General features: G+C 48.0%; 1 protein-coding gene across 1 annotated transcript in view; it reads left to right on the top strand.

Annotated features, from left to right (window-relative positions):
- Nucleotides 1-9,213: 9,213 nt before the first annotated feature.
- Nucleotides 9,214-24,333, top strand: part of GALNT2 (polypeptide N-acetylgalactosaminyltransferase 2) — a 191,265-nt gene continuing 176,145 nt past the window's right edge. Inside the window, exon 1 of the mRNA XM_070364851.1 lies at nt 9,214-9,475. Within this exon, the coding sequence (XP_070220952.1) occupies nt 9,350-9,475 (126 nt within the window). The 5' untranslated portion in view covers nt 9,214-9,349. The remainder of the gene's footprint in view (nt 9,476-24,333) is intronic.

Here is a 24,333-nt window from a genome sequence, read left to right on the forward strand (position 1 = left end):
ACTGTTCTTCACTTTTGTTTCTTTCAATATTTATTCACTCTGAGATTCAGGTTGTGTATCCTTGGCCAGAACACTAAGATGCGTTTTGGGTCTTTCTCAGGGTGTTTGTGCAGATGCAGGATATCCACTTGACCCTCATGAGTGAGTCATCTGATCACCTGGCCAAGGTGTTGCTCAATCTCTCCATTGTACAGTTACTAGTCTTCCTCTGTAACTAACAAGTATTCTGACAGAAGACATTATAAACATCCTCCTTCTCATCCAACTTTCCTGTTCCTCCTGCCCCCACCACACACACTTGAATATCTACTAATGAGTCTTCTCCAACCAACCATTACTATGATGGTTGCAAAACAGTGACTTTTAATGTCACCTTCCCTTCACTTTTATCAGCTGACATTCTATGGAAAGAGAGAGCCCTCCCATCTCCTCCATTTGTTTATCTATTAATTACCAGCATGTACTCTTATATTTCCATTTTATTCAGTATTTATTTTGACACATATGTGTCCTAGATTTAGACAATGGACCTTTTAAGATGGCTCCTATGACCTTTTACCCCCATCTCCCCAAACTGAAACTCTGTACCTTACTTTCTATTAACAGATGTTCTAGGCTCATCTAGTACCATCTAGGCTCCAGTCTAGATGTGGAAAATTCTTCAAGAGATGGGAATACCAGACCACCTTATCTGCCTCCCAAGAAATTTGTATGCAGGTCAAGAAGCGAGAGTTAAAACTGGACATGGAACAATAGACTGGTTCCAAACTGGGAAAGGAGTATGTCAAAGCTGTATATTATCATCCTGCTCAGTACTCTTGCCTGGAAAATCCCATGGGCGGAGGAGCCTGGTAGGCTGCAGTCCATGGGGTTGCTAAGAGTCGGACTGAGCCACTTCACTTTCACTTTTCACTTTTATGCATTGGAGAAGGAAATGGCAACCCACTCCAGTGTTCTTGCCTGGAGAATCCCAGGAACAGGGGAGCCTGGTGGGCTGCTGTCTATGGGGTCGCAGAGAGTCGGACACAACTGAAGCGACTTAGCAGCAGCAACAGAGTACATTTTGCGAAGTGCCAGGCTGGATGAAGCACAAGCTGGATTCAAGACTTCTGGGAGAAATAGGAATAGCCTCAGATATGCAGATGACACTATCCTTATGGCAGTAAGTGAAGAAGAACTAAAGAGCCTCTTAATGAAAGTGAAAGAGGAAAGTGAAATAGTTGGCTTAAAACTCAACTTTCAGAAAATGAAAATCCCATCTGGTCCCATCACTTCAATGGCAAATATATGGGGAAACAGTGAAAACAGTGACAGACTTTATTTTGCGGGGTGGGGGGGGAGGGCGGGCTACCAAATCACTGCAGATGGTGTCTGCAGCCATGAAATTAAAAGATGCTTGCTCCTTGGAAGAAAAGCTATGACCAACCTAGACAGCATATTAAAAAGCAGAGACATTATTCTGCCAACAAATATCTGCCTAGTCAAAGCTATGGTTTTTCTAGTAGTCATGTATGGATGTGAGAGTTGGACTATAAAGAAAGCTGATCACTGAAGAATTGATGCTTTTGAATTGTGGTGTTGGAGAAGACTCTTGAGAGTCCCTTGGGCTGCAAGGAGATCCAACCAGTTCATCCTAAAGTAAATCAGTCCTGAATATTCATTGGAAGAACCTGATGCTGAAACTGAAGCTCCAAACTTTGGTCACTTGATGTGAAGAACTGACTCATCGGAAAAGATCCTGATGCTGGGAAAGATTAAAGGCAGGAGGAGAAGGGGGCGACAGAGGATGAGATGGTTGGATGGCATTACCGCCTCAATGGACATGAGCTTGAGTAAGCCCCAGGAGTTGGTGATGGACCAGGAAGCCTGGCGTGCTGCAGTCCATGGAGTTGCAAAGAGAAAGAGTCGGACACGACAAACTGAACTGAGGCTACAGTCATGGATCAATCGCTGCTCAAAGGAAACTTTCTTGGGATGGAAAATGGGATTTAGAAACCAAGATCTAGTTGCAAGATGTACTTATTTATGCCAAGATATTGTTGCTCTGGTCCTTTCAATGGACAGACCTAGGAAATATGTACATACGTGAATATGGTATATGTAGAAACGTTTACTTATATGTGGACATAAAGATGAGCATAGATAAGTGTATGTATGTGTATGTATGCTGCTAAGTCACTTCAGTCGTGTCTGACTCTATGCAACCCCAGAGACGGCAGCCCACCAGGCTCCCCCGTCCCTGGGATTCTCCAGGCAAGAACACTGGAGTGGGTTGCCGTTTCCTGTATAAAATAATGAGTTCACACTGTTCTAATTCCAAGTCTACTTCAAGTAATCTTTGCCTTCCCTCATTCCACACTGTATCTCCCTTCTTCCATAATGAAAACCCTAGATCCCTGAAACAATACATTTTCGGATTTGCTCAATTGCACAATATGCATAAAATACTTTGATTGCAACAACCATAACACTATGAAGAAGAAGCATAAAGAAGAGTTCAAAAAATGTCTGGAGTTCTTTTGTTTTCTAGGCTGAGGGTATATAGCCCAAGTACTTTGTTTAAAAGTTATACATATTAATCCCTTTATCCCCTTTCAATCTGATTATGTTATCTATTCACAGTATAGTTGGGTTCAGGCATTTCTGTTTGGATTCAGTTTCTAGTGTTCCCCTCATAGTTTTATTGATTTTATTTTACTTTTGAATATGCAGGACATTAACATGTTTCCAGGACTTCCCTGGTGGCTCAGACAGCAAAGAGTCTGTTTGCAATGCGCGATACCTGGGTTCAATCCCTGGGTCAGAAAGATTCCCTGGAGAAGGAAATGGCAATCCACTCCATTATTCTTGCCTGGAAAATCCCATGGATGGAGGAACCCAGCAGGCGTCACATGGCGTCACAAAGAGTCAGACACGACTGAGTGACTAACACAAAAAACATGCTTCCAGGATCAAACCTAACAGGTGTCACACTCTTCCTGTTCCTCTTTCTCTTCCTCCCACTCCTTACAGGTAACCCATTTCATTATTTTCTGGTTTATCATTGATGTGTCAGTTGCCAAAATAAACAGATATTTGTATGTTTTCTTATTTTCCCTTCTTTCTTACATAAAAGTAGCATGTAATATATAAGCTATTGTATTTTGCATTTAATATTTCATTTAATGTTTAATAACATATCCCAGAAGTCATTCTATATCTGGTCATAGAAGGCTTCCTTATTCTTTTTTATAGCCCTAAACTGTGGAAAATTCTGAAAGAGATGGGAATACCAGACCACCTGACCTGCCTCTTGAGAAATCTGTATGCAGGTCAGGAAGCAACAGTTAGAACTGGACATGGAACAACAGACTGGTTCCAAATAGGAAAAGGAGTACACCAAGGCTGTCTATTGTCACCCTGCTTATTTAACTTATATGCAGAGTATATCATGAGAAACGCTGGGCTGGAAGAAGCACAAGCTGGAATCAAGATTGTCGGGAGAAATATCAATAACCTCAGATATGCAGATGACACCACCCTTATGACAGAAAGTGAACAGGAACTCAAAAGCCTCTTGATGAAAGTGAAAGTGGAGAGTGAAAAAGTTGGCTTAAAGCTCAACATTCAGAAAACGAAGATCATGGCATCTGGTCCCATCCTTCATGGGAAATAGATGGGGAAACAGTGGAAACAGTGTCAGACTTTATTTTTCTGGGCTCCAAAATCACTGCAGATGGTGACTGCAGTCATGAAATTAAAAGATGCTTACTCCTTGGAAGGAAAGTTATGACCAACCTAGATAGCATATTCAAAAGCAGAGACATTACTTTGCCAACAAAGGTCCATCTAGTCAAGGCTATGGTTTTTCCTGTGGTCATGTATGGGTGTGAGAGTTGGACTGTGAAGAAGGCTGAGCGCCGAAGAATTGATGCTTTTGAACTGTTGTGTTGGAGAAGACTCTTGAGAGTCCCTTGGCCTGCAAGGAGATCCAACCAGTCCATTCTGAAGGACACCAGCCCTGGGATTTCTTTGGAAGGAATGATGCTGAAGCTGAAACTCCAGTACTTTGGCCACCTCATGAGAAGAGTTGACTCATTGGAAAAGACTCTAATGCTGGGAGGGATTGGGGGCAGGAAGAGAAGGGGACGACAGAGGATGAGATGGCTGGATGGCATCACTGACTCGATGGACGTGAGTCTGAGTGAACTCCAGAAGTTGGTGATGGACAGGGAGGTCTGGCGTGCTGCGATTCATGGGGTTGCAAAGAGTCGGACACGACTGAGCGACTGAACTGAACTGAACTGGACTGAACCAACAGAGTATCTTGTCATGATTTCCAATTTTTGCCAGTTTGTTGGGGGAATAAATAGTATCTCTGTAGTTTTAATTTGCAGCTCTTTTACAAGTAAAGTGGAACATCTTTTCACATGTTTACAAACTCATAAGCTCTTTGAATTGTCTATGTGTTTTGCCCTTCTTAATATTTAAGTTCTTTATATATTAAGGATATTACTTTGCCCCTTTATCTATGATAGGTGTGGAAATAATTTCTTCCCATTTGTCATGTCTTTTTATTGTGATAAAATGTACAGAACACAAAATTTACCATTTGAATCAGTTTCAAGTGTACATTTCAGGGACATTAAACATACGCACATTGTTCTGGACCGCCATCCATCCCCAGAACTTGGTCATTTCCTCAAACTGGAACTCCGAACCCGTTTCCCCATCTCCCCTCTCCCAGTCCCAAGTAACTACCCTTCTTTCTCTTCCTGTGCATTTGACTCCTCTAGGTACTCCATAGAAATGGGTTCATAGTATTTGTCTTCTTATGCCTGGTTTATTTCACTTAGTATCATGCTGTATCATTCAGAAACTTAGTATCATTCAAAAAACTAAGATCATGGGATCCAGTCCCATTATTTCATGGCAAATAGATGGGGGAAACAGTGACGAGACTTTATTTTCTTGGGCTCCAAAATCACTGCAGATGGTGAATGCAGCCATGAAATTAAAAGACACTTGCTCCTTGGAGGAAAACCTATGACCAACCTAGACAGCATATTAAAACGCAGAGACATTACTTTGCTGACAAAGGTCTTTCTAGTCAAAGGTATGGTTTTTCCAGTAGTCATGTATGGATGTGAGAGTTGGACCATAAAAAAGCTGATCACCAAAGAATTGATGCTTTTGAACTATGGTGTTGGAGACTCTCAAGACTCTTGAGAGTCCCTTGGAGATCCAACCAGTTCATGCTAAAGGAGATCAGTCCTGGGTGTTCATTGGAAGGCCTGATGTTGAAGCTGAAACTCCAATACTTTGGCCACGTGATGCAAAGAACTGACTCATTGGAAAAGACCTGATGCTGGGAAAGATTGAAGGCAGGAGGAGAAGGGGGCAACAGAGGATGAGATGGTTGGATGGCATTACTGACTCAATGGACATGAGCTTGAGTAAACTCCAGGAGTTGGTGATGGACAGGGAAGCCTGGTGTGCTGCAGTCCATGGGGTTGCAAAGAGTTGGACACAACTGAGTGAACTGAACTCATCATGTTGTAACTTATGTCAAAATTTCCTTTCTTTTAAAAGTCAAATAATATTCCACCGTATGTCACATTTCGCTCATACATTCGTTGATGGAGACTGGGTTGCTTCCGTGTTCTGGCTATTGTGAGTAATGGTGCCATGAACACAGGAGCACTGTCCAAGTCCTTGCTCTCACTTCTTTTAGGTATGTACCCAGAAGTGGAATTGCTGAATCATATGGTAATTCTAGGTTTATTCTTTTTAAGGAATAGGAGTTCCAATTTCTCCACATCCTTTTCAATGTTTGTTATGTTTTGGGACTTTTGTTGTTGTTTAAAAGAATAGCCATACTAATGGATGTGAAGTGATATCTCATTCTGGAGTTTGTTTTGTTTTTTGCATAATCGGTGTTGAAGGTAGATTCCAATTTGCCCTCGTGGATTTTAGTTGTTGTCACAGGGTCTATTTCATCTTTGCAGTTTCTTTGTCTTTAGACTTCCCCACATCACATCCAGCCTTTGTTCTGACTTCATATCTACAAACTACAGTGCCTTCAGACCCGCTGCCATGCACAGTGGAGTTGAAGCTTTAGCCATATAAAAAGAGCTGGACACGACTGAGAAACTAACACTGAATTCTCTCTTGTTTGGGGGAAGCTCATTTCCAAGAAAGGCATACTTTTTGTACTCAGTTCTCATCTCTTTGCCTGTAGCCTGGATGCTTGAAAGCTGGACACAGAAATCCTTGGCTGGTACTTTCTTTCCTTGAGTGTCTTGTAAATACTCTTCTACTGCTGCCTTGCCTAAATATTTATTTCTATAAGTAACTTGATCTTTTTGCCTTTAAAATCTAATAGTTTTAATAAAGTATGTTTTGGAGTTGATTATTCCACTCAGTTCTCCAAGGTATATTGTTGTTATTTAGTTTCATGTCTGACTTGTTTGTGATCCCACTGACTGTAGCCGCCAAGCTCCTCTGTCCATGGAATTTCCCAGGCAAGAATACTGGAGTGGGTTGCCATTTCCTTCTCCAGGGGATCTTCCCGACTCAGGGATTAAACCTGTGTTTGCTGCACTGCAGATGGATTCTTTACTGCTAAGCCACCAGGAAGCCCCTTCCACGGTATATGGAAGTTGATATAAATTTTTTCTCTTATTTCTGGATTGTTTTCTGGGATTATAGTTTTCCTCCAAGTTTTATTGAGATATGATTGACATATAGCATTGTGCACAGAATAATGGTTTGACTAACATATATTCTGAGTCCTACAATGTTTGGTTAATATCCATCATCTCATTTAGATACAAAAAAAAAAGGAAAGAAAGAAAAAGTGTTTTTTCCCTTGTGATGAGAACTCTTAGGAGGCACTCTTAACAATCTTTAAAAATACCTCATAGTAGTGGTAACGATAGTCAGCATGCTGTAGATTACATCTGAAATGATTGTGTTAATATTAATTCTGCTTCACTGTTTGGTGTTTCAACTTTAGAGGCTCCAGTGATATGTATTTTGGTTCTTCTTTCCTGACTTTCATCTCAACAACTTATCTCTGAAAGCTTTTTTACTTCTTTATCTTATTCTCAGTTTCTTGATGATTTCCTTGCCATTATTCACTACTCTTTTACATAATTGTATTTGATATATTCTCTCTTGTGTGTTTTACAATTACTTGTTTCTGGGATAGTTTTCTCTTTATTTTTAATTTCTTTCCTGAATCTGATCAACTTTTACTGTAATTCATCCTAATTTTTATATAATATATTCTTAGGTTTTGAATTTCTGATTCTAGTGGTATGTAAACGTGTGTGTGTGTGTGTGTCTCTGTGTATCCAAATATACAAAACTTTGTTCAGCTTGAGAGTTTGACATACGGTATTAACAATTTTTCTCTGCTTTGTGGTTTTATTGATGGAGGATTTTCATCATCTGAAATGTTATGATTCATCTTATAAGAAATATATTTTCTTCTTTGCAGTAGCTTTTTATGCAGTTATTTTGATGTTTTAGTGTTACTAGGCATCCTGATACAGGGTTCATGGTTCTAGAATGCCCTCTTCTCTAGACTGTTGTTTAGTCGCTAAGTCATGCCTGATTCTTTGGCAACTCCATGGACTGGCTCCTCAGTCCACGGGATTCCCCAGGCAAGAGTACTGGAGTGGGTTGCCAGTGCCTTCTCCAGGGGATCTTCCTGACCCAGGGATAGAACCTGTGTCTCTTGCATTGGCAGGAGGTTTCTTTACCACTGAGTCACTTGGGAAGCCTCTTTCCTCTGCATACTGAAGTGCAGTTTTTAATAGATAACCACTCCGAGGGAGGGATTAGTTGTCATTTATTTCTGTGGGATCCTTAATTTTCCTTTTTCAGATCCTTTTTTTCCTTCACTACCAGATCTCCAAAGGGCACTGCCATTTCTCTATTTATCTGACACTTCCCAAAACCAAGGCTTCCTCAAGCCTGCCACATCCTGTCCCATTCTCTTTCAGACCTCTTCCCTTGTCCAGTCAAGTACCCAACCTGTGTTCAGTGTTTAGTTCTTGGGGTTGGACTTGCTCTTCATAGAAGGATTTAAGCCTGGGTTACACTTAAATCCTTGGCAACAGTGGAGGGAGCTCTGTTGGAATTTTATGTCTTTTCTTTATTCTTTTCTTTATTACTTCTTTATTTAAGAAGTACTTTGAAGGTCAGTTCATGGCATTCACTGTCACAGTAGAGCTGAAGGCTTGTTTGTGTTTGTGTTTTATTGAGGATGTGAGTAGAGATTCAGATGCAGACAGCTGCCTTTATCCTCTGAACTGGGCAGCTCCTGGAATCCCTTTTCAAATATTAAGCGCTAAGTAACATTCTTTCTTTCCTAGGAACACTGGAAACTTTGGTGTTGCAAGGGCATTGTCAAGGTTACTCAGATTCTGTTACAAGACAGATATGGTCTTCTTGCATCTTTAAAGCTGTTACGTGTGCTGCCTCTTCTTTCTTCTAATACCGAAACAACCGTGAAGAAACGATTTTAAAAATACGTGTTGCCTTCCTTTTTCCTCATTTCGTGTTTACTTAAAAACGAAAAAGTAAACCCTGCTATTAAGCGCTCTGTTCATCCCCAGAAACATATTCCCTTGAAAAAACACCTCTCGGTTTCTGCCGTTAGGCCCCCACCTCTGCGTAAAGAAATAAATAAAATAGACACCTGGGGATTAGGGGTGTTTTTGCTGCAAGATTGGTAAAAAAAAAAACAAACTGCAGTGAGCAGCAACCTAGTCGGGTCCTGGAGAGGGGATCTGCACCAAAAAACTCTGGTCGGTCGGCCAATAAGAGGGAGCCTGCCAGGGGTCTGGGGTGGTCCCAAAGACTGAGGACCGAGGACGTTGTGCTTTCGGCCAGGCAGCGCGAGGAAGCGGTGACCCGCTGTCCCCGGTGTGGGAGCCTGTGTGTGTGCGCACGTGTGCGCGCCTTCTCCGGGGCCCCGGCGACCACCTGTCACTCACAGGGGTGGCCGGGCGGCGGCCGGCAGAGGCACTCCCCGTGGGGCACCCGAGCCGCCGCCGTGGAGACGCGGTAATCCCCTCCTCTACCCCCGCCGGGCCCCCGCAGCCGCCGCCGATTGGTCGCCCTTTGCTCCCTGACCCCCTGGCCGCCTCCGCGGCTGCTGCTTCCTGCTCGGGCGCCGCGCGGCGCTCCCGGCCGGGGCGGAGCTCGGGCGCTGGGCGCGCGCCGCCTTCGCCGCCAGCCGCGCCGGAGGAGGAGCCGCCGCGCCCTTCCCCTTCCTCCGCTCCTCCCCGGCCCGCGCCCGCCGCGGCCCCAGGCAGACTCGCGAGCAGCGGCCGCGGCCGGCGGCCGAGTCGGGAGGATGCGGCGGCGCTCGCGGATGCTGCTCTGTTTCGCCTTCCTGTGGGTGCTGGGCATCGCCTACTACATGTACTCGGGGGGCGGCTCCGCACTGGCCGCGGGCGCGGGCGGCGGCGCCGGCAGGAAGGTGAGTGGGGTGCCTGCCCGCGGCCCGGCCCCCGGAACCCCCGGCGCCCATGCGCCCGGGCCCCGCCGCCGAGGCCCCTCGCTCGGACGCACCGCCGGGGACCGAGGGGTTTCCTGGTCCCTCCTGCCCTTCTCTGCCCGGATCTCGGCTCTGGCCATCCGCCCCCGCCTTGGGCCTCGCGACCGAGTCCCTCGGGCTGGGGGCGCCGCCGGCCGCTCGGTGCTCTCCGGGCTCGGGAGGGGGCGACCCCGCGCAGCTCCAGGGGCTGGGGTCGCTGACGCCTCTAGTCGCCCCCTGTCCCCGCTCTCTGCTCCTCTTAATTTGAGTGTCGTCCGGCCGCCGGGAGCCCAGTCCCCTGCGGTGAGAAGTTTGGGGGTGAGAGTATTGGGAAGCACAAAAGGGGGTGGGGGGAAGGGAGAGAGGCGGCTGCCTTTCCAACGTGTCACGTACCTTGGGAGAGAGGAGTCCAAGTTTCTTTTCAGCCCTTTGAAACCAGCCACTGCAGCCCCCCTACTTCCCCCTCTTCGCCACGCCGCGGCGAGGGGGCAGTTCTGGGTCTCGGCCCTCTTCCCCTGGGGGCGGGGGCGCAGCCAGCCCCGCGCCCGACGGAACAGACCGCCCTGGCGGTGCAGGCGGAAGGCCCCCGCGCCCGGGTGAGGCCGGCCGCCCACACCCCCGACGGTCCCCTCCCTGCCCCGGTGCTCGCCTTGACCGGCTCGGTCGGCCCTTCAGCGCGGCCCCCGGCGCCCGCATTTCCCAGCCCCTCGCTCCTGTTCAGTGGGGTGGTCCTTCTGCTGAGTGTGTTCTAGATGGGTTCCAAGGGCCGAGGGGTTGGGCCGTGGGGACCGCGTGAGCCGCTCTGCACAGCCAGCCGCTCTAGGAAGGAAATGGACCGCCTAGGGCGCCTGGCCTTGCGATCCTGCTGGGAGAGCGCGGCTCTGGGCGGTGCGCATGCCGCCAGCGGGGTTTGTCGTGTTTGGCAACTACCAGGCTTTGAAAGTGACCCCACACCGTGTAACCCCTATAGTGTGACGTTTAGTGTCAGCGCAAATCCAGGAAATTCTGAGTTAATGAAGGTGGACCATGGGTTGAACTGGAACCAGAGAATGGTATCCAGGAACAAGCAAGACGGTAGTTAACTGGATGAAGAGACTGTAGCCTTAAAGTCAGACCGTAGATGTCAACGCTGAGGCCTGGCTACTTCAGAGGTTTCCTTCTGTCCGTCCTTCTTTCCTTCATTCTCAGCTGAAGGTATTAGATGGAAACAGGTGTCTTATTTGATTCATGGTAAATTTCTTAGGCTATATCTAGAGGGGCAAAAAGGAAAAGTCTTCTCATGTGCAGAATTGGCCTAGCTTGTTTCTGAGCTGACAGGTTCTCTTAGCCCTATCTTTTCCCTATTTTAATTCAAGGAACTGTTATTTAGCTACATGGAGTTTGTTCATCCTTGAATGGTAAAGAGCAGTGCACCCTTGAAAATTGTGGTCATATTAAACTGGAATTATTTCAAAAGCTTTGCTTCCCAGCAAACGGTGCTTTTGCAGGTCCATGTAGCCTGGTGTGCTGGTGAGACCTGGCAAAGCTCCCTGCCTTTCATGTGAGAGAAAACCAAATACACAAGTCTTGCTTTGTGATCCCCTTTCCTTGGTCTGCAGCTTTCATTAGCACATGCGATTGGAAACAGCAACAGGGTGGCATTAGCATCTGGAGAGGTTGACTTCTCCCTGGTGGGCTTCAGCTGGTGGATGGTTTTTGAAGGGTCTTCCAGTTGATCCTTAAAAAAAAAAAAGTAATAGTCCTAGAACTCCTTGTGGCCAGGTGGCAGTAGGAAGCTTAAGAGACCACATAGAAAAAAATGTGGGAAATGAACAATTGTACATGGATTGATGATTTTGGGATTCTATTCTTTTTGTCAATGAACCATAAAATTTAATCCTGGCCCTTAGAATGGTTTGGCAGTTCGTCAGTTGAAGAAGAGTTGTGTACATGGAATAGTTTTTGAAGTTGGAGAAGACTCGTTAACATAGCTTGGACCTGTATATTAAAGAGAACACCCTAAGACCGTTTCTGGAGGAGTCAATAGAACCTGTGTCCTGAATTTCTTAGTCTAGAATCTAAATCTGCACGGTCTTTTCTCCCTCCTGAGTTGTTTCCATGGATTCAGAGACTAGAAAGTCTCTTCAAATTTAGTTCATCCTTGCGATAAAAGGAAATGTATAGATTTTCTGGCTTGTAAAATATGGGCATAAAACTGCTAAGGTAGTATGCATGTATAGGCAGAACTTAAATACTAGCTATAGTTTTTTAGGTGTAAGTGGACTTACATTTCTTCTCTTATTTTGTGCCATTCAAGTCAAGGCTCTAATTAGTCCATTTCTCTTCACCTTGACATTTTCCACAGGGTACCAGGCTTCAGAATTAGCCTCTGGGGGGTTGTTTGTCTGATGGGAGCCTGACTAGAGTTTCTGCTGCTTTAGCACCCAGCCCAGGCTTGTCACTGTGTGCCCTGCCTGTTGAACAACCCCTCTGAGGATGGTTATTCTCCATCAGGTGAAACCCAGAGAACCCACTCACCTCACAATGCAGGTTTAATCAACTCAGTAGGAGCAGAGACTGCCCTAATCAGGACTCAATGCTGAAGTTCAGTTTGTATGGTCAATACAACCTGACCATATGCACAAACCTGACCTTTGTGTGTAATATTGCTTGAAATTATATTTTATTTACTTTTGCATAGAGCCTTCCCTCCCCCCATATTTCTCTCTTTCCCCCAAATTGATGATTTGCACTTCAAGGATGCCTTGCCTTTGAGCATATTAAATACTTTAAAATTTTAATCATGTTAAGCCTCCTCTGGGCTTTGGTATCTTGGCATGATGGAGCTGCAGAGAAAGGAAGGGATTTCTGTTGGAATGAATGTACCTCTGGGTGAAGTGTGTCTCTTTTGGTTGGCGAGGGAAGGGTTTTCTAGTATGTGAAGAATGGTCTCTCCTGAGAGACAGAGTGTGTAGCCCAGGACCCATTGTGTGTGCTCCCACACCCTTGGGAGGCAGGGAAGGCATTCTCGTAGGGCCTGACCAGGGCCTGTCCTGGTCACTTCCCCTTGCCTTTCCTCTGTGAGCGGGTGCTGCAGTCCCTGCCCTGAGGTCCAAGCTGGGCGCCTTTGGGTCAGGTATGGAGGGGGTTTCTAGGAGAGGGGTTGACCTCTTCTTAAGAGTACGGAGGGGCCTCACTTGGCTGGAGTGGGTATGTTTGTAGGGGAATATGAGAATGTACAATTGAAAGAGTTTGGGACTGAATCGTAAAGGGCCTTGAATGCCAAGCTGAGCTGACTTGTTGGTTCATTGTTTGATTGTCCATAGGGAACCACTGGTGTTTTTTGAGTTGGGCGGTAGACATTTAAGGAGAATGGCGTGGATCCATTTATTGGTACTAAGACTAGACTAGCTTTGTACCTCTTTCTGCTTAGTGACCTTTACTAATTTACCAAACCTCTCTGACCCTCAGTTTCCTCATCTTTAGAATAGGGATAGTTCTTATTGCTAAAGACTAGAGGCCCTTAGTAGCTGTTGGCAAATAGTAGGTGCTGAGTAGATGGTGTCTAGGCTTGGGTGCGGGGAGGGAAAAAGCCTAGGATCTTCTTGAAAATATATTGAACTGTCATCTTGTTCTTTAGAGGTTTTTTTTTTTAAGTCCTTCATCCATTCCTCCCAGGTTGATTTGGTTGGTTCATTTGGGCCGGTACCATGACCCTGAGTAACATCAAAGAGTGCCTTTTTGAGAAGTGGTCTGGGCAACATGCCAGCTCTCTTGTCTGCAGCTGTGGTGTCAGAGTGGGGCTCCTGTCTGTGGGAAGCCACCAGGAGAGTGGGTGCAGGACATATCTTTCTTTGGTGGTGGTTTAAACCAGTGGAGTGCCGCTGATTGTGTCCCTAAGTGGGGTTCCTGTGGTGAGGACGCCGGTCCCCCCCACAACCAGGCTCTAGGTGCCCCTTTCACCCTCCGCCTGCAGGCTTGCTCCTCCTGGCAGGAGGGAAGGTGGCTGTCATCACCCACATGTGGGAGGTGAGGCGGAACACAGTGGCTGCCGCGTGCTTTCATGGACATCAGCAGATCTGTGAGCATGTCCATGAGGGGTTGAGAAGGAGACCCAGGCCACACCCTGCCAGCTAGTCAGCTAAATTCCACTTGAAAGGAGGGTTTGGAGTTGAGATCGAGCATGCAGGAGTTGGGGAAAGCTACTGTACAGCCAGAGAATCTGACAAATGGCAAATCTGACAAAGTTTCTCTAGGGAAACTTTTTTCTAAAGAAAATATAAGTGTCACTCCTCTGGAGCGCCTTGGGGCTCACACATGACAGGAGCAGGCTGTGACCGATGGCGAGAGCTGAGGGGCTCTTTCCCCAGCCCCCTGGTGAGAGTAAGAGAGCCCACCGTCCCCAGCATGGAGCAGGCTGGCTTGCCTGGGCTCCATCCGGACCCCAGGGTGGGCTCGGGGCGCCTGGGGAGCTGTTAGTGTTGTGTGGAGGCTTCAGGCCCCTTTTGAGTCTCCCATCCCAACTTCTGATGAGAGGTGGGTCTCCTGTTTGGATCAGGGGAAGGGGTATTTGAGAAGAGGTCAGAAGGAAATGCCAGCCCACTCCAGCATTCTTGCCTGGTGAATCCCAGGGGCGGTGGAGCCTGGTGGGCTGCCATCTATGGGGCCACACAGAGTCGGACATGACTGAAGTGGCTTAGCAGCAGCAGCAGCAGCAGCAGAAAAACAATTGGGGTGGGGCAAGGGGAGACGTATATATAATTATGTATATGAAACTATATATTGTTTATAATTACGTGATTTTATATACACACACACACGTTCACACTCACAATTTATTGTTGCTGCCATTCATGTTTCTGACATCTCTAGGGATTGAGAAGTCACTTTGGGAAGATGCTGATTTCAAGACAGGCAGTGCCCTGCTGCCTAAACCTCTAGCAAATCCAGTGGCATTTGGCTTAGTGGAGGGAGGTGGTAGGCTGCCTGGGGCAGAGACCAGGCACACACAGGAGCTGACTGCCAGGTTCTGGCCAAGATCCTGAGGAGAAGGCAAGGTGTTCTGGGAGAAATCTGTGAACTCTCCTAGTGACCCAGCAGAAATCATGGGGTGAGAAAACAGCCCAAACTGGCCAAGCTCACGCCCCCTGTTTGTTCTTCCTCTTCTCTCCCCGTGACCCCTGTCCCTAAGGACAACCATGGCAAGGGCACAGAGGCTGGGTCCAGGAGGCCCTGCCTTGGGGGTGGATCAGGGAGCAGGGGTCCCGAGGGAAGAGCGGGGCAGGTAGGGGCAGAGGGGCTCCAGAGAGGGGTGCTCATTTAACATCCATACGGAGGGCTCCCACCATCATGAGCTATGTGACATGGCCATGGGTGTCCTTAGATACGCTGAGCATGGCTCCTGGAGAGACACTGCTTCAATCAGAGCAAGTGTTGGCCCAGCCTTTACTGCCCTGACCTGAAGGGTGGCCTCCCCTTGAGGAAGCCTTTGATTCCAGGTTGCTGCTGGGGATGCCTGTCCCACCACTGTGGCCTTGCATCCTCGCCACCACGCTGCCTTATGGTGTGGTTCCTTCGGGAGGACCTCCCAACACCTCCTCTGACGCCGCCTGGGTGGGACCCGGCATAGACGGGGAGCCCTCCTCCATGGGGAGAGTTATGTCGAGCGTGTTGGTGCCAGCCTCCTACAGACACTCCTGCACTCCAAGTAGAGTTGACCTTGTTTTCCTAACTGTGTGAGGATGCTCTGACCTTGGCCACGCACTTGACCTGAAGGATGAACCCCCAGTATGGAGGTTCTAGTAAAATTTGTCCAGTTTATCTGTCCAGTCAGGAAGGAGAGCCTCTCCCACAGGCATAAAGAGCCAACAAGTCGTTCCCTGAGGAGCACCGCCCTCTCCACCTCCCGAGCCCAGGCTCCTGCTTGCATCTGCCTCCTACAGGGCAGACTGAGGCACTGGGCATTTCTGCATTTAGTCATGACCAGTATTATAGGCCCAGGAAGTAAGTGTCATTTTGTACAGATTGGGTTTCTTAGCATGCCGGGACAAAGATGGCGGTGATTCATTGTGGCTGGATTTGAAAAAAACAAAACCGTCACATGGAATCTCACTCCTGGCCTTATATTCCGATAGCTTTTCTCGGCTCTGGGAGTCCTGCGCCCCTGCCCCCACTCTTACAGGGGCTACCTGGTCACTTGTGACTCAGCCTGCCCTTGGTCTGCCCACCTGGCCTCCCAGCGCCTCCCACTGACTACCTGGTCCTGCCTAGTGACTCTCTGGGAGGAGGAATGGCCTGGGCACCAGGAAGAGAGTTGCTGAATTTCCAGAGCCCAAACCAGGACCAGCATTTTGGCAGGGATGGGGACGCCTGGGGGCAGTGGTCACTCTAACGCAGGGCCCCTCAGCCTTGACACAGTCGGCATTTTGAACCAGATAACGTTTGTTGGGGGCAGGGGCCTCTCCTGTGCACTGTCGATATTTAGCAGCTTCTGCTGGATGCTCGTGGTACCACCCTTCTCAGCTGTGACCATGTCGACAGGCCTTACCAGGCATTCCAGGGGACAGGTTCGCCCTCACTTAAGAACTGTGGTCAGCATGAACTTGATTTTTTTTTCTCCCTGCGGGGTGGGGCCCTTGCTTTCCAGGCTTCCTTCCATGCGCTGCCAGTGCCCAGATCCTCTGATGGTGGGAAGTTCCTGGAAGGTGCTCTAGAGAGGATGCACCCCCAGCAATACTCCACAGGAGGCCATTCCGTTTAGCTCCTTTCTCCGTCCTTACCATTTGCTGTGTGAAATGTTTCCCGTGTTCTTGTCCTCAGGCCTCTGTCTGTCCTGAAGTCTCTGCTGCCTGTTGGCAGGAGCAGACACGAAAACAGCCTGTGGGCCCTTTCATCGATTCTTCTGATGAGTATTGCTTGAGACTTGCTGTGTGCCAGGCACTCCTCGGTGTTTGGGCTATAGCAGTGAATAGAACCGCAGAAGGCAATGGCACCCCACTCCAGTATTCTTGCCTGGAAAACCCCATGGATGGAGGAGCCTGGAAGGCTGCAGTCCATGGGGTCTCTGAGGGTCAGACACGACTGAGCAACTTCACTTTCACTTTTCATTTTCATGCATTGGAGAAGGAAATGGCAAGCCACTCCAGTGTTCTTGCCTGGAGAATCCCAGGGACAGGGGAGCCTGGTGGGCTGCCGTCTATGGGGTCCCACAGAGTCGGACACGACTGAAGTGACTTAGCAGCAGCAGTGAGTAGAACGGAGACATCATCTCAACCCCTGGGAAACTTTCACCTGGGGGGCAGTGGGACCAAACACAGTGATAGGTAGTGAAAAGACGTAGTGTGAGAAGGGGCTGAGTGCAGAGGAGAGAGGGGCGCCCCCGAGGGGTCAGGGGCCAGGGAGGGCCAGTTGCAGGAAACAGAGGGGCTGGTGCCTGCAAGCTGCAGGTTGAGCAGGTTTGAGCCAAGACCCAGAGCAGGAGCAACTCTAGCTTCAGTGTCTGACCTGCTGGGTGCGCTCTCTGTGCCTTGATTTCCTTTGCTAAATATTGAGCCTGTTTTCTTTCTGGGAGTCTGTGGCCTCTGGTCTGTCAGTGGTGGAGTTTCCTCCATCCTGTGGCAAGGTCAGGTCTTTCGCTCTTTTTTAAAAATTTTATTTAATTGAAGGATAATTGCTTTACAGTATTGCATTGGTTTCTATTGAACAGCAACATGAATCAACCTTAGGTTTGTTTACCCATGTCCCCTCCTGCTTGAACATCCCTCCACCTCTCTCCCCATCACACCCCTCTAGGTTGTTAGGGAGCTGGTTTGAGTTTCCTGAGTCATTCAGCAAATTCCCATTGGCTGTCTGTTTTACATATGGTAATGTATGTTTCCAGGTTCTCTCTCCATACCTCCCACCCTCTCCTTCTTCCCCCCAGCTGTGCCCACAAGTCTGTTCGCGATGTCTATGTCTCTGCTCTGCAAATATCAGTACCATCTTTCTAGGTTCCATGTATATGTGTTGGTATTTGATAATTGTTTGTCTCTTTCTCGGGCCTTTTGTTCTTGTTCCTCAAGGAGTCCTGGGTGAGGAGTGTTCTTCTCCTGGTGAACACAGAATGCACGCTCCAGTTCACCCTCTCCCGCCTCGGGCTGGGGGCCACGCTAGGTGCTGCAGGTTAATGTGTTGCTTGACTTTGTGGGCTGTGCTCATGCCACAGCCTTCGTGGTGTGATTTCTGAGCTCGTCTGCAGGGCTGGCTGAACTGGGTGAACATCCCCGTCCACTGTCAGGCTCACCACTCAATTAGTGGCTCCTTTGTAGAGTGGTCTCCACACACATCACCATTTAAGGAGAAGTCCCGCTGGGCCCTGTGCACCTGCTCCTGTACGGAGTTTCCACTGGGATATAGTCTCTGTGAGTTGCTGTGGGTGGGGAGGCTTGTGGTTTTCTCATCTGCAGGAAATAGGAGGTTAGGGGCCTGCCTGTCCCCGGGTTTTGGAGAGGTTGTTCTTGGCAATGGGGTTGTGTTGAAGCACTGTAATCTGTGACATTTGTAGGGAATTAAGTGGACATGTGATTTCATTGCCTGCAGCTCCTTTAGGGAGTTCTCAAGCAAGAGCATCAGCCGCTTTTCATAGTAGTTATTGGCATTCATGAGGGGTCTTGAATGGGGTCTTGAATGCCTTGTTGGGGTATGGTGTGTGCTGTGCTGCCAACATGTTTCTGGATAAAAAACCAGAACGTGGACATGGCTGCAGAGGAAAGGTCATTTTAAAGACTTCTGACTCAGGAGCCACCATTCAAGGTTTCTTCATCTCTGCATCAGGGGCTCGTCCAGAAAGGAAGCATGTCTCCTCCTGAAGGGTGCTGCTCCAGAAGGGGGACACACTTCAGACGAGTCACCCTGTGGGAACTTTAGAAGTAAAGGCCTGTGCTTTAGCGACACCCGTAAATGAATGCTGACTCCTGTGTGCGAAGATGTGTGACCATCCTGGATGCTGAGCTGGTTGGCCTGGTGTGGGAGGCCTTGGAGTCATTGTCCTGGTCCTTCCTACCTCAGGGGCTACCCCACTGACCTAGATTGTGAGCTCTTGCTCTGTGACCTTCAAGGCTTGTCCCCTTTCTCCATTCCCTACTCCCACTCTCCCACTCCCATCCCCCTGCACAGTAAGTGATGCACCTGTTTTCCTTCCTATCTCACTTCTGGTGACTACTGATGTGTCCCTGTGTCTGGAATATACCATTTTTTGTCAAATCTAAGATGCTCTTATTTGTAAAACCACTATCTTATGTACCACCTGGAAAGAAAAACAGTTTCCGTTGAACTGTGACATGGTGGTTTCTTATCAGTTAACATTTTTATTTTCTGCTTATTTAAAGAGCTCTTTTAGACTTAGATATCGATTTTTCCATTTATCACTCTTGTGCATAGATAAAAAGGAAAATATATGTGAAATACATCTTCCAGTGTCTGCTTTTTGCCTCAAAGATGTTTGTGTCTGTTTATCTGAGACAAGAGTCTTCTTCCTCTGTACCTCCAAGCTCTGGTGGACGCAGTGCTTCCTGAGGGCCCTGGGCTCTCACCGTCGCTTGGCATCACGTAGAGTTGGCCAACTTTTGACTCTTCTGGGAATTTTATCTAACTTCCCAATTCACCCTCCACTTGTGTCCCACTTGATTTTGTGTCTGGAGATTACATTGCTTTAGTATTGCTTCTGAAATTTTCTTCCAAGGCACTGGCCTGCATCCTGCAGACTCTGCTGCGGGTGGGTCTTGTGTTGGAGCAAGTGCTGGGCATGATGGTGTGTTACGGCCCAGGATAGAACTATCCCTATTCTAAAGATGAGGAAACTGAGGGTCAGGGAGGTTTGGTATGTTAGTAATGGTCATTAAGCAGAAAGAGGTAGAAAGCTACAGAGGCAGACATAAGATGTTGGTCACTGTGAGGTACACCTCAATCTCATGTCAGACCATGGAAATAAAGGGCATCTAAGAATTCATGATTAGAGCCTTTCTTTTTCTCATGTGTCAGTTACCTTCTTCTGTGAGATCCCAGCTCCAGGCCCTGGCCTTAATGAGGGGAAATGGTAGCCTCATCAAAATGTGTGCATTTACATCTGTTCACTCCCAGTCCCCAGAATCCTTGTAAACTGAAGGACTTCCTGCTTTTTATTTTTTGAGAGATGCACAGTTGATGAGCACCTTCGAAAGGTTTTTGAGCATTTCTGGCTGCGAGGTACCCTGTTGAGTGCTGGGGTCTGTGGATGTGAACATGGTGTTCTGCCACCCTTTAAGTTCACAGTTGCTCACCAAAATAACTAGAGAAAGACCTAAGAAATAATAATTAGGGGTAAGTTGAATAGGGACTGGATAGTAGATGGAATTTAAGGCATCATTATTAATTTTATTTAGTGGCAGTAATGGCCATGTGGTTATGTTTTTTGAAAATTCTTACCTTTTCTAGATATAAACTGAAGTATTTACGGACACAGTGACACTACCACTGTTGAAAAATTGTGAGGGAACAAGATTGACTGAGTGTGCCGTTGAATGACTGATGGGCACCCGGGGTTCATAATACTACTTTATTTTTGCCTACTTAGAAAATTTTATTTAAAAAGTTTAAAAATTTTATAGGTATATGTAACTTAAATTAGCAAACCAGCAGAAAACTAGTAATTTAAAAAAAGGAAATTAAGACTTTGTAATACAGTCAGTGAAGGTTTCTACTCCCAGTTTCCAGTAGCTGTGTGGGGGGGGTGTGTGTGTGGGCGGCGGGGTGAGTTTCCCCTCCACAACCAGTCAGTGCCCAGACCCCAGCTGAATGTCGTGCCATTCAGCCCAGTTCTGACACTGCCCACCTGGAAATGCATCGGGTCCTGTAGGCAAGGCCGCAGTCCCGCAGACTCCCCACGCCCCACACCCCCCTTCAGGTGCCAGTTGCAAGCCCAGATTGTCACCCGTGTTTCTGACCAACATGCTATAAATCAGAGGTTCCCATGAACCCCTTCTTGGGTTCAGTTAATTAGCTAGAGTAGAAAACCCATCTATTTACTAGATTACTGAATTGTTACAAACGATATTCAAGGATACAAGTTAAGTCAGGTGAAGAGACACGTAGCAGCAGCTGGAAGGTCCCAAACAAAGGTGCTTCTCCTCCTGGTGCTTGGGGCCCAGCCTGGTGGCACATGGACGTTTTCCAGTTCCCCAACCTGGAAGCTCTGCAGACTCTGTCCTTTTGGGTTTCTGGAGGCTTCACTCCATAGACACTATTGATCAAGTCATTGGCCATTGGTGATTGAGTCAAACTCCAGCCCCTCTCCCTCGAGGAAATCACGGGATGGGATTGAAGGTTGCACTCCTCTATTCATGGTTGATTCTCTTGCAACCAACCCCCATCTGCAGGCACTTCCAAAGACCTCCTTAGCCCAGCAGTGGTGGAAAGGAGCTTGTTGTGAGTAACAGGACAGCCATTTCACCTTGTGGATCAGAGGACAAGATACCAAGCAGAACAAAAGATGTTTCTGTGGCTCTTACTGCTCAGAAAATCCAAGGGTTTGGAGAGCTGTGAGTCAGAAATAAGGCCCAGGACAAAATATATATGAGAAATATATTTTTGTCATATGAATGATCAAAGTATATTTCTCATCAATTACAAAAACATAGTTAAAACACACATAAGCCTCTATATCTTTCTGTAATTTAGGAATATCCAGTGATGGTTCTTTTTAAAAGGATGCCTCAGAGGTCGCCTCAGACCCTGAATTGTCTACCTGTATCACCAGGAAACTATTCTTATGCTTGGTATCGTTTCTTCTCTAAGAATTCTCTGGAAATTGCTAGTTTTTTGTGAACCTTTTGATGGTAGAGTAGCAATTTAGGTAGTTTGGGAGACTGCTTACTTTTGGCCAGGTTGCTCAGTGGCCCAGAGATGCTGTCGCGCAGCAGCGTCTGGCGTGGATGTCTTACGACGCTGCCGACCCCTTCTTGTGCGACAGGCACCGGAGGGCGGAACACATGCTTATGCGTTCACTTATTGCAGGCAGCTTGCCTGCTGTCACAGGTGATCCACTTGAGCTGTGGTTGGTTTGGGAAGCCACGGTGGGAGACGTTTAATAAATATACAGTATTCCTTTTTGTTTCCCCCACAGGATATTATTGTGAAAGCCTCATGCTTTTCATTGTACTTGTATATGAGAGATTTTTGACAAATATATGATGTTGCATATTTTCTGTGGAGTATAATTCCTGGTGCTGCACATTAGTATCAGGGCTGTGGCCGAGAAGCCTGAAGCATTTTGAGCCGGGGGTCATCAGTTCTTCCTCCCTGCCTGTTTGCATGCCTCCTGCCCTCACACAGGCAGTGTTCTGTGGATGTAGCTGTGACGTAGCGTGGCTAGGGCTGGAATGTTAATATTCCCAAAGCTGCCCAAGATTTGGCTCTAGGGAAGGTCGACTGCAGTCATGCTGGTCTCAGAACCGCAGTCCCGAGTCGCCAGTAGGTTACAAATGGCAGGTTTCTGTCTCGCTGCTGCAAAGCTGCTGCTTCAGCCTGGAAGGTGCTGATTGCCTAGGCTGGTGATCACTCCTTAACCTTTACATCGCAAAGTGCTGATGTCAGGAGCCAGCCCAGGCTGTTCTTGGGTGGTCTGAGTTCCGGGCCTAAGGCTGGGCATCAGGAAGAAGGCATAGCTTGGCTGTCCAGACCTCACGGACAAGCCCGCAGAGGCAGATGAGGCCCCATGAGGCCTCCCTGTGCAGAGGCTGTTGAGGCTTGTCTTCTGTCTGTGCTTGCTGACTTAGGAGGCCCCCCATCAGTCTGCATTAAGAAGCTGTTACTTGGGTCTCTCTTGTTTTCCAAAGAAGCGGAATGTAGGTAAAGTATCCCCTCCATGGGCATGACTCCGACTTGGCATTAAGTGTTTATACTTAAGATAGAGTTTTCAGCTTAAAGAGTTTTTCTGCCTTACCCGTGGGGAATGCATGGTGGCATATTGCCCCAGAGGGATTTTCTGATCCCTGTTGGCCTGATACTCCTTCCTGCTATCCCAGGGGTGTTTGAAAGCCAAGATTTCCTAGTCCTGGGAGAGTTTAGCTGAGGCTTCTGCAGGGAGGGGGGCTGCTGTGTGTGGGAGTCTGGACTGCCTGTGGGATGAATCTGGTGCCCCAGGCCCCCACGTGTTGGGTTGGAGGGGGTGGTTCTGCCCACTTGGCTGGCCGAGTTCCTGTGCCAGTGTCCAGGTCTCTATGGGTAGCTGGGCAGCTTGACACACCTACACTGGGCAGATGGAGAGTATCCAGCTCATCCTGGCTCAGGGCACGGGTTTGGGGGGAGTCTGCAGGGAAGAGCCCAGGGCGATGCTGCCATCAAGCTCTTGGCTGGATGGGTGGCTGACCTGAGCTGTAATGCTGAGAGGACCCACAGGATGTGTTGCCCAGGGGCCACTGCCTGGGTTTGAATTCTGGCTTCTCTAGTTGGTTCTGTAAACTCAGGCAAGATACTCAGCCCCTCTGTACCTCGGTTTCTGCATGTACCATCTTTCCTTGTTCAATTAGAGCGGGCCCTGGTAGCCACATCGTAAACGTGGATGTAAAGTCTCATGGTGTCAGGGTGGGAGGGGCTCGTGCCCTTGGCTGGCTGGGCCATCCTGTCATTGACATCATCCTTCCCAGGCATCTGTGCCCACTGAGCCAGGCTGCCGACCACCTCCTCCCCCCGCCGCCCCCCCTCTGCCCCCCTCCCCCCCCCCACACTGTTTCAGCCAAGAGCCTCCTTTCCAGGAAGCACCTCCGCCTGCATGGACCTTGTCTAGGGCCTTCTCCCTGGAAGGGAGGTGCGGACAGGCAAGGGGTCTGCAGCCCTTGCCCCTCTAGTGAGGAAACAGCCCTGGAGAGGGTGGCTGAGTGCCTGGCGGGCCCCGAGTCTGCGGAGGGAGAGGCAGCAAGCTGTGGGCCAGAACTTTGCCACCCCCGCCCCCACCAGGACATTGTTTCCCAATTTATCCCTTAGTCTCATGTCTTTAAAAATCATACAAGGATGTGGTTTTTAACTACGTGACTGTGTAATTAAGTTTTAAAAACTCCTAATTGGCAACTGTTTTTTTCTATATCTTGAGCTGTTATTATCTGAATACAGCATGTTATTTGAAAACTTTCCCACAAGATTTTAATTAGTAAGCATTCCTGTAGTCTCATTAGTTCAGTTTCTGACTTGCTTTTGAAACTAGGTGAGTGACAAGTGGCGACGAGTCAATAATCGCAGCAGACACCCCTGTGAGGGCAGGACTAGTTCTGTTGATTAGAACAGTGTACATGTGGTTTCTCTGATGCCTCTAATTAAGGTACCTTAGAACTAGACTGCAGATTAATAGACATGCTGTGTGATGATTTCAAGACGAGTGATCCACCTGGAAACGTGAACTTCGGTTATGGTAATCGAAGGAGGCTGGCTCTGACGTCAGACCTGGGTTCGAATCCTGCTGGTACTGCCTATTACCCTCGCTGTGTTTGTCTGTGGGGAGGGAGCTGATAGAAATGAGTGAGTTGGTGGGGACGATGCTGGTGCAGATTAATGAGGGTTCCTTTAATTTCACTGGCATGTGTACTCACTGTTCTTTTTCACAGATGCTTCGGGGGCCACTCTGGGCTCCTCTGAGGGGCGGGGGGGCCTTGCTGGGAGCAGACATCCAGGTGGAGGGTAACTTCATGATGTGAATTGGTGACTAGGATATGAATCAGGACGGAACCCCTGGGAAGACGCTCTCTGCCTTCTGTGTTCTGTCTCCCTCTCTCGGGCCTGTGGAATCGCTGTGGACCTGGCATGCTTCATTTTTGCCC

The sequence above is a fragment of the Bos mutus genome, chromosome 28 (genome assembly GCF_027580195.1).
Source record: "Bos mutus isolate GX-2022 chromosome 28, NWIPB_WYAK_1.1, whole genome shotgun sequence".
Lineage (NCBI taxonomy): Eukaryota > Metazoa > Chordata > Mammalia > Artiodactyla > Bovidae > Bos > Bos mutus.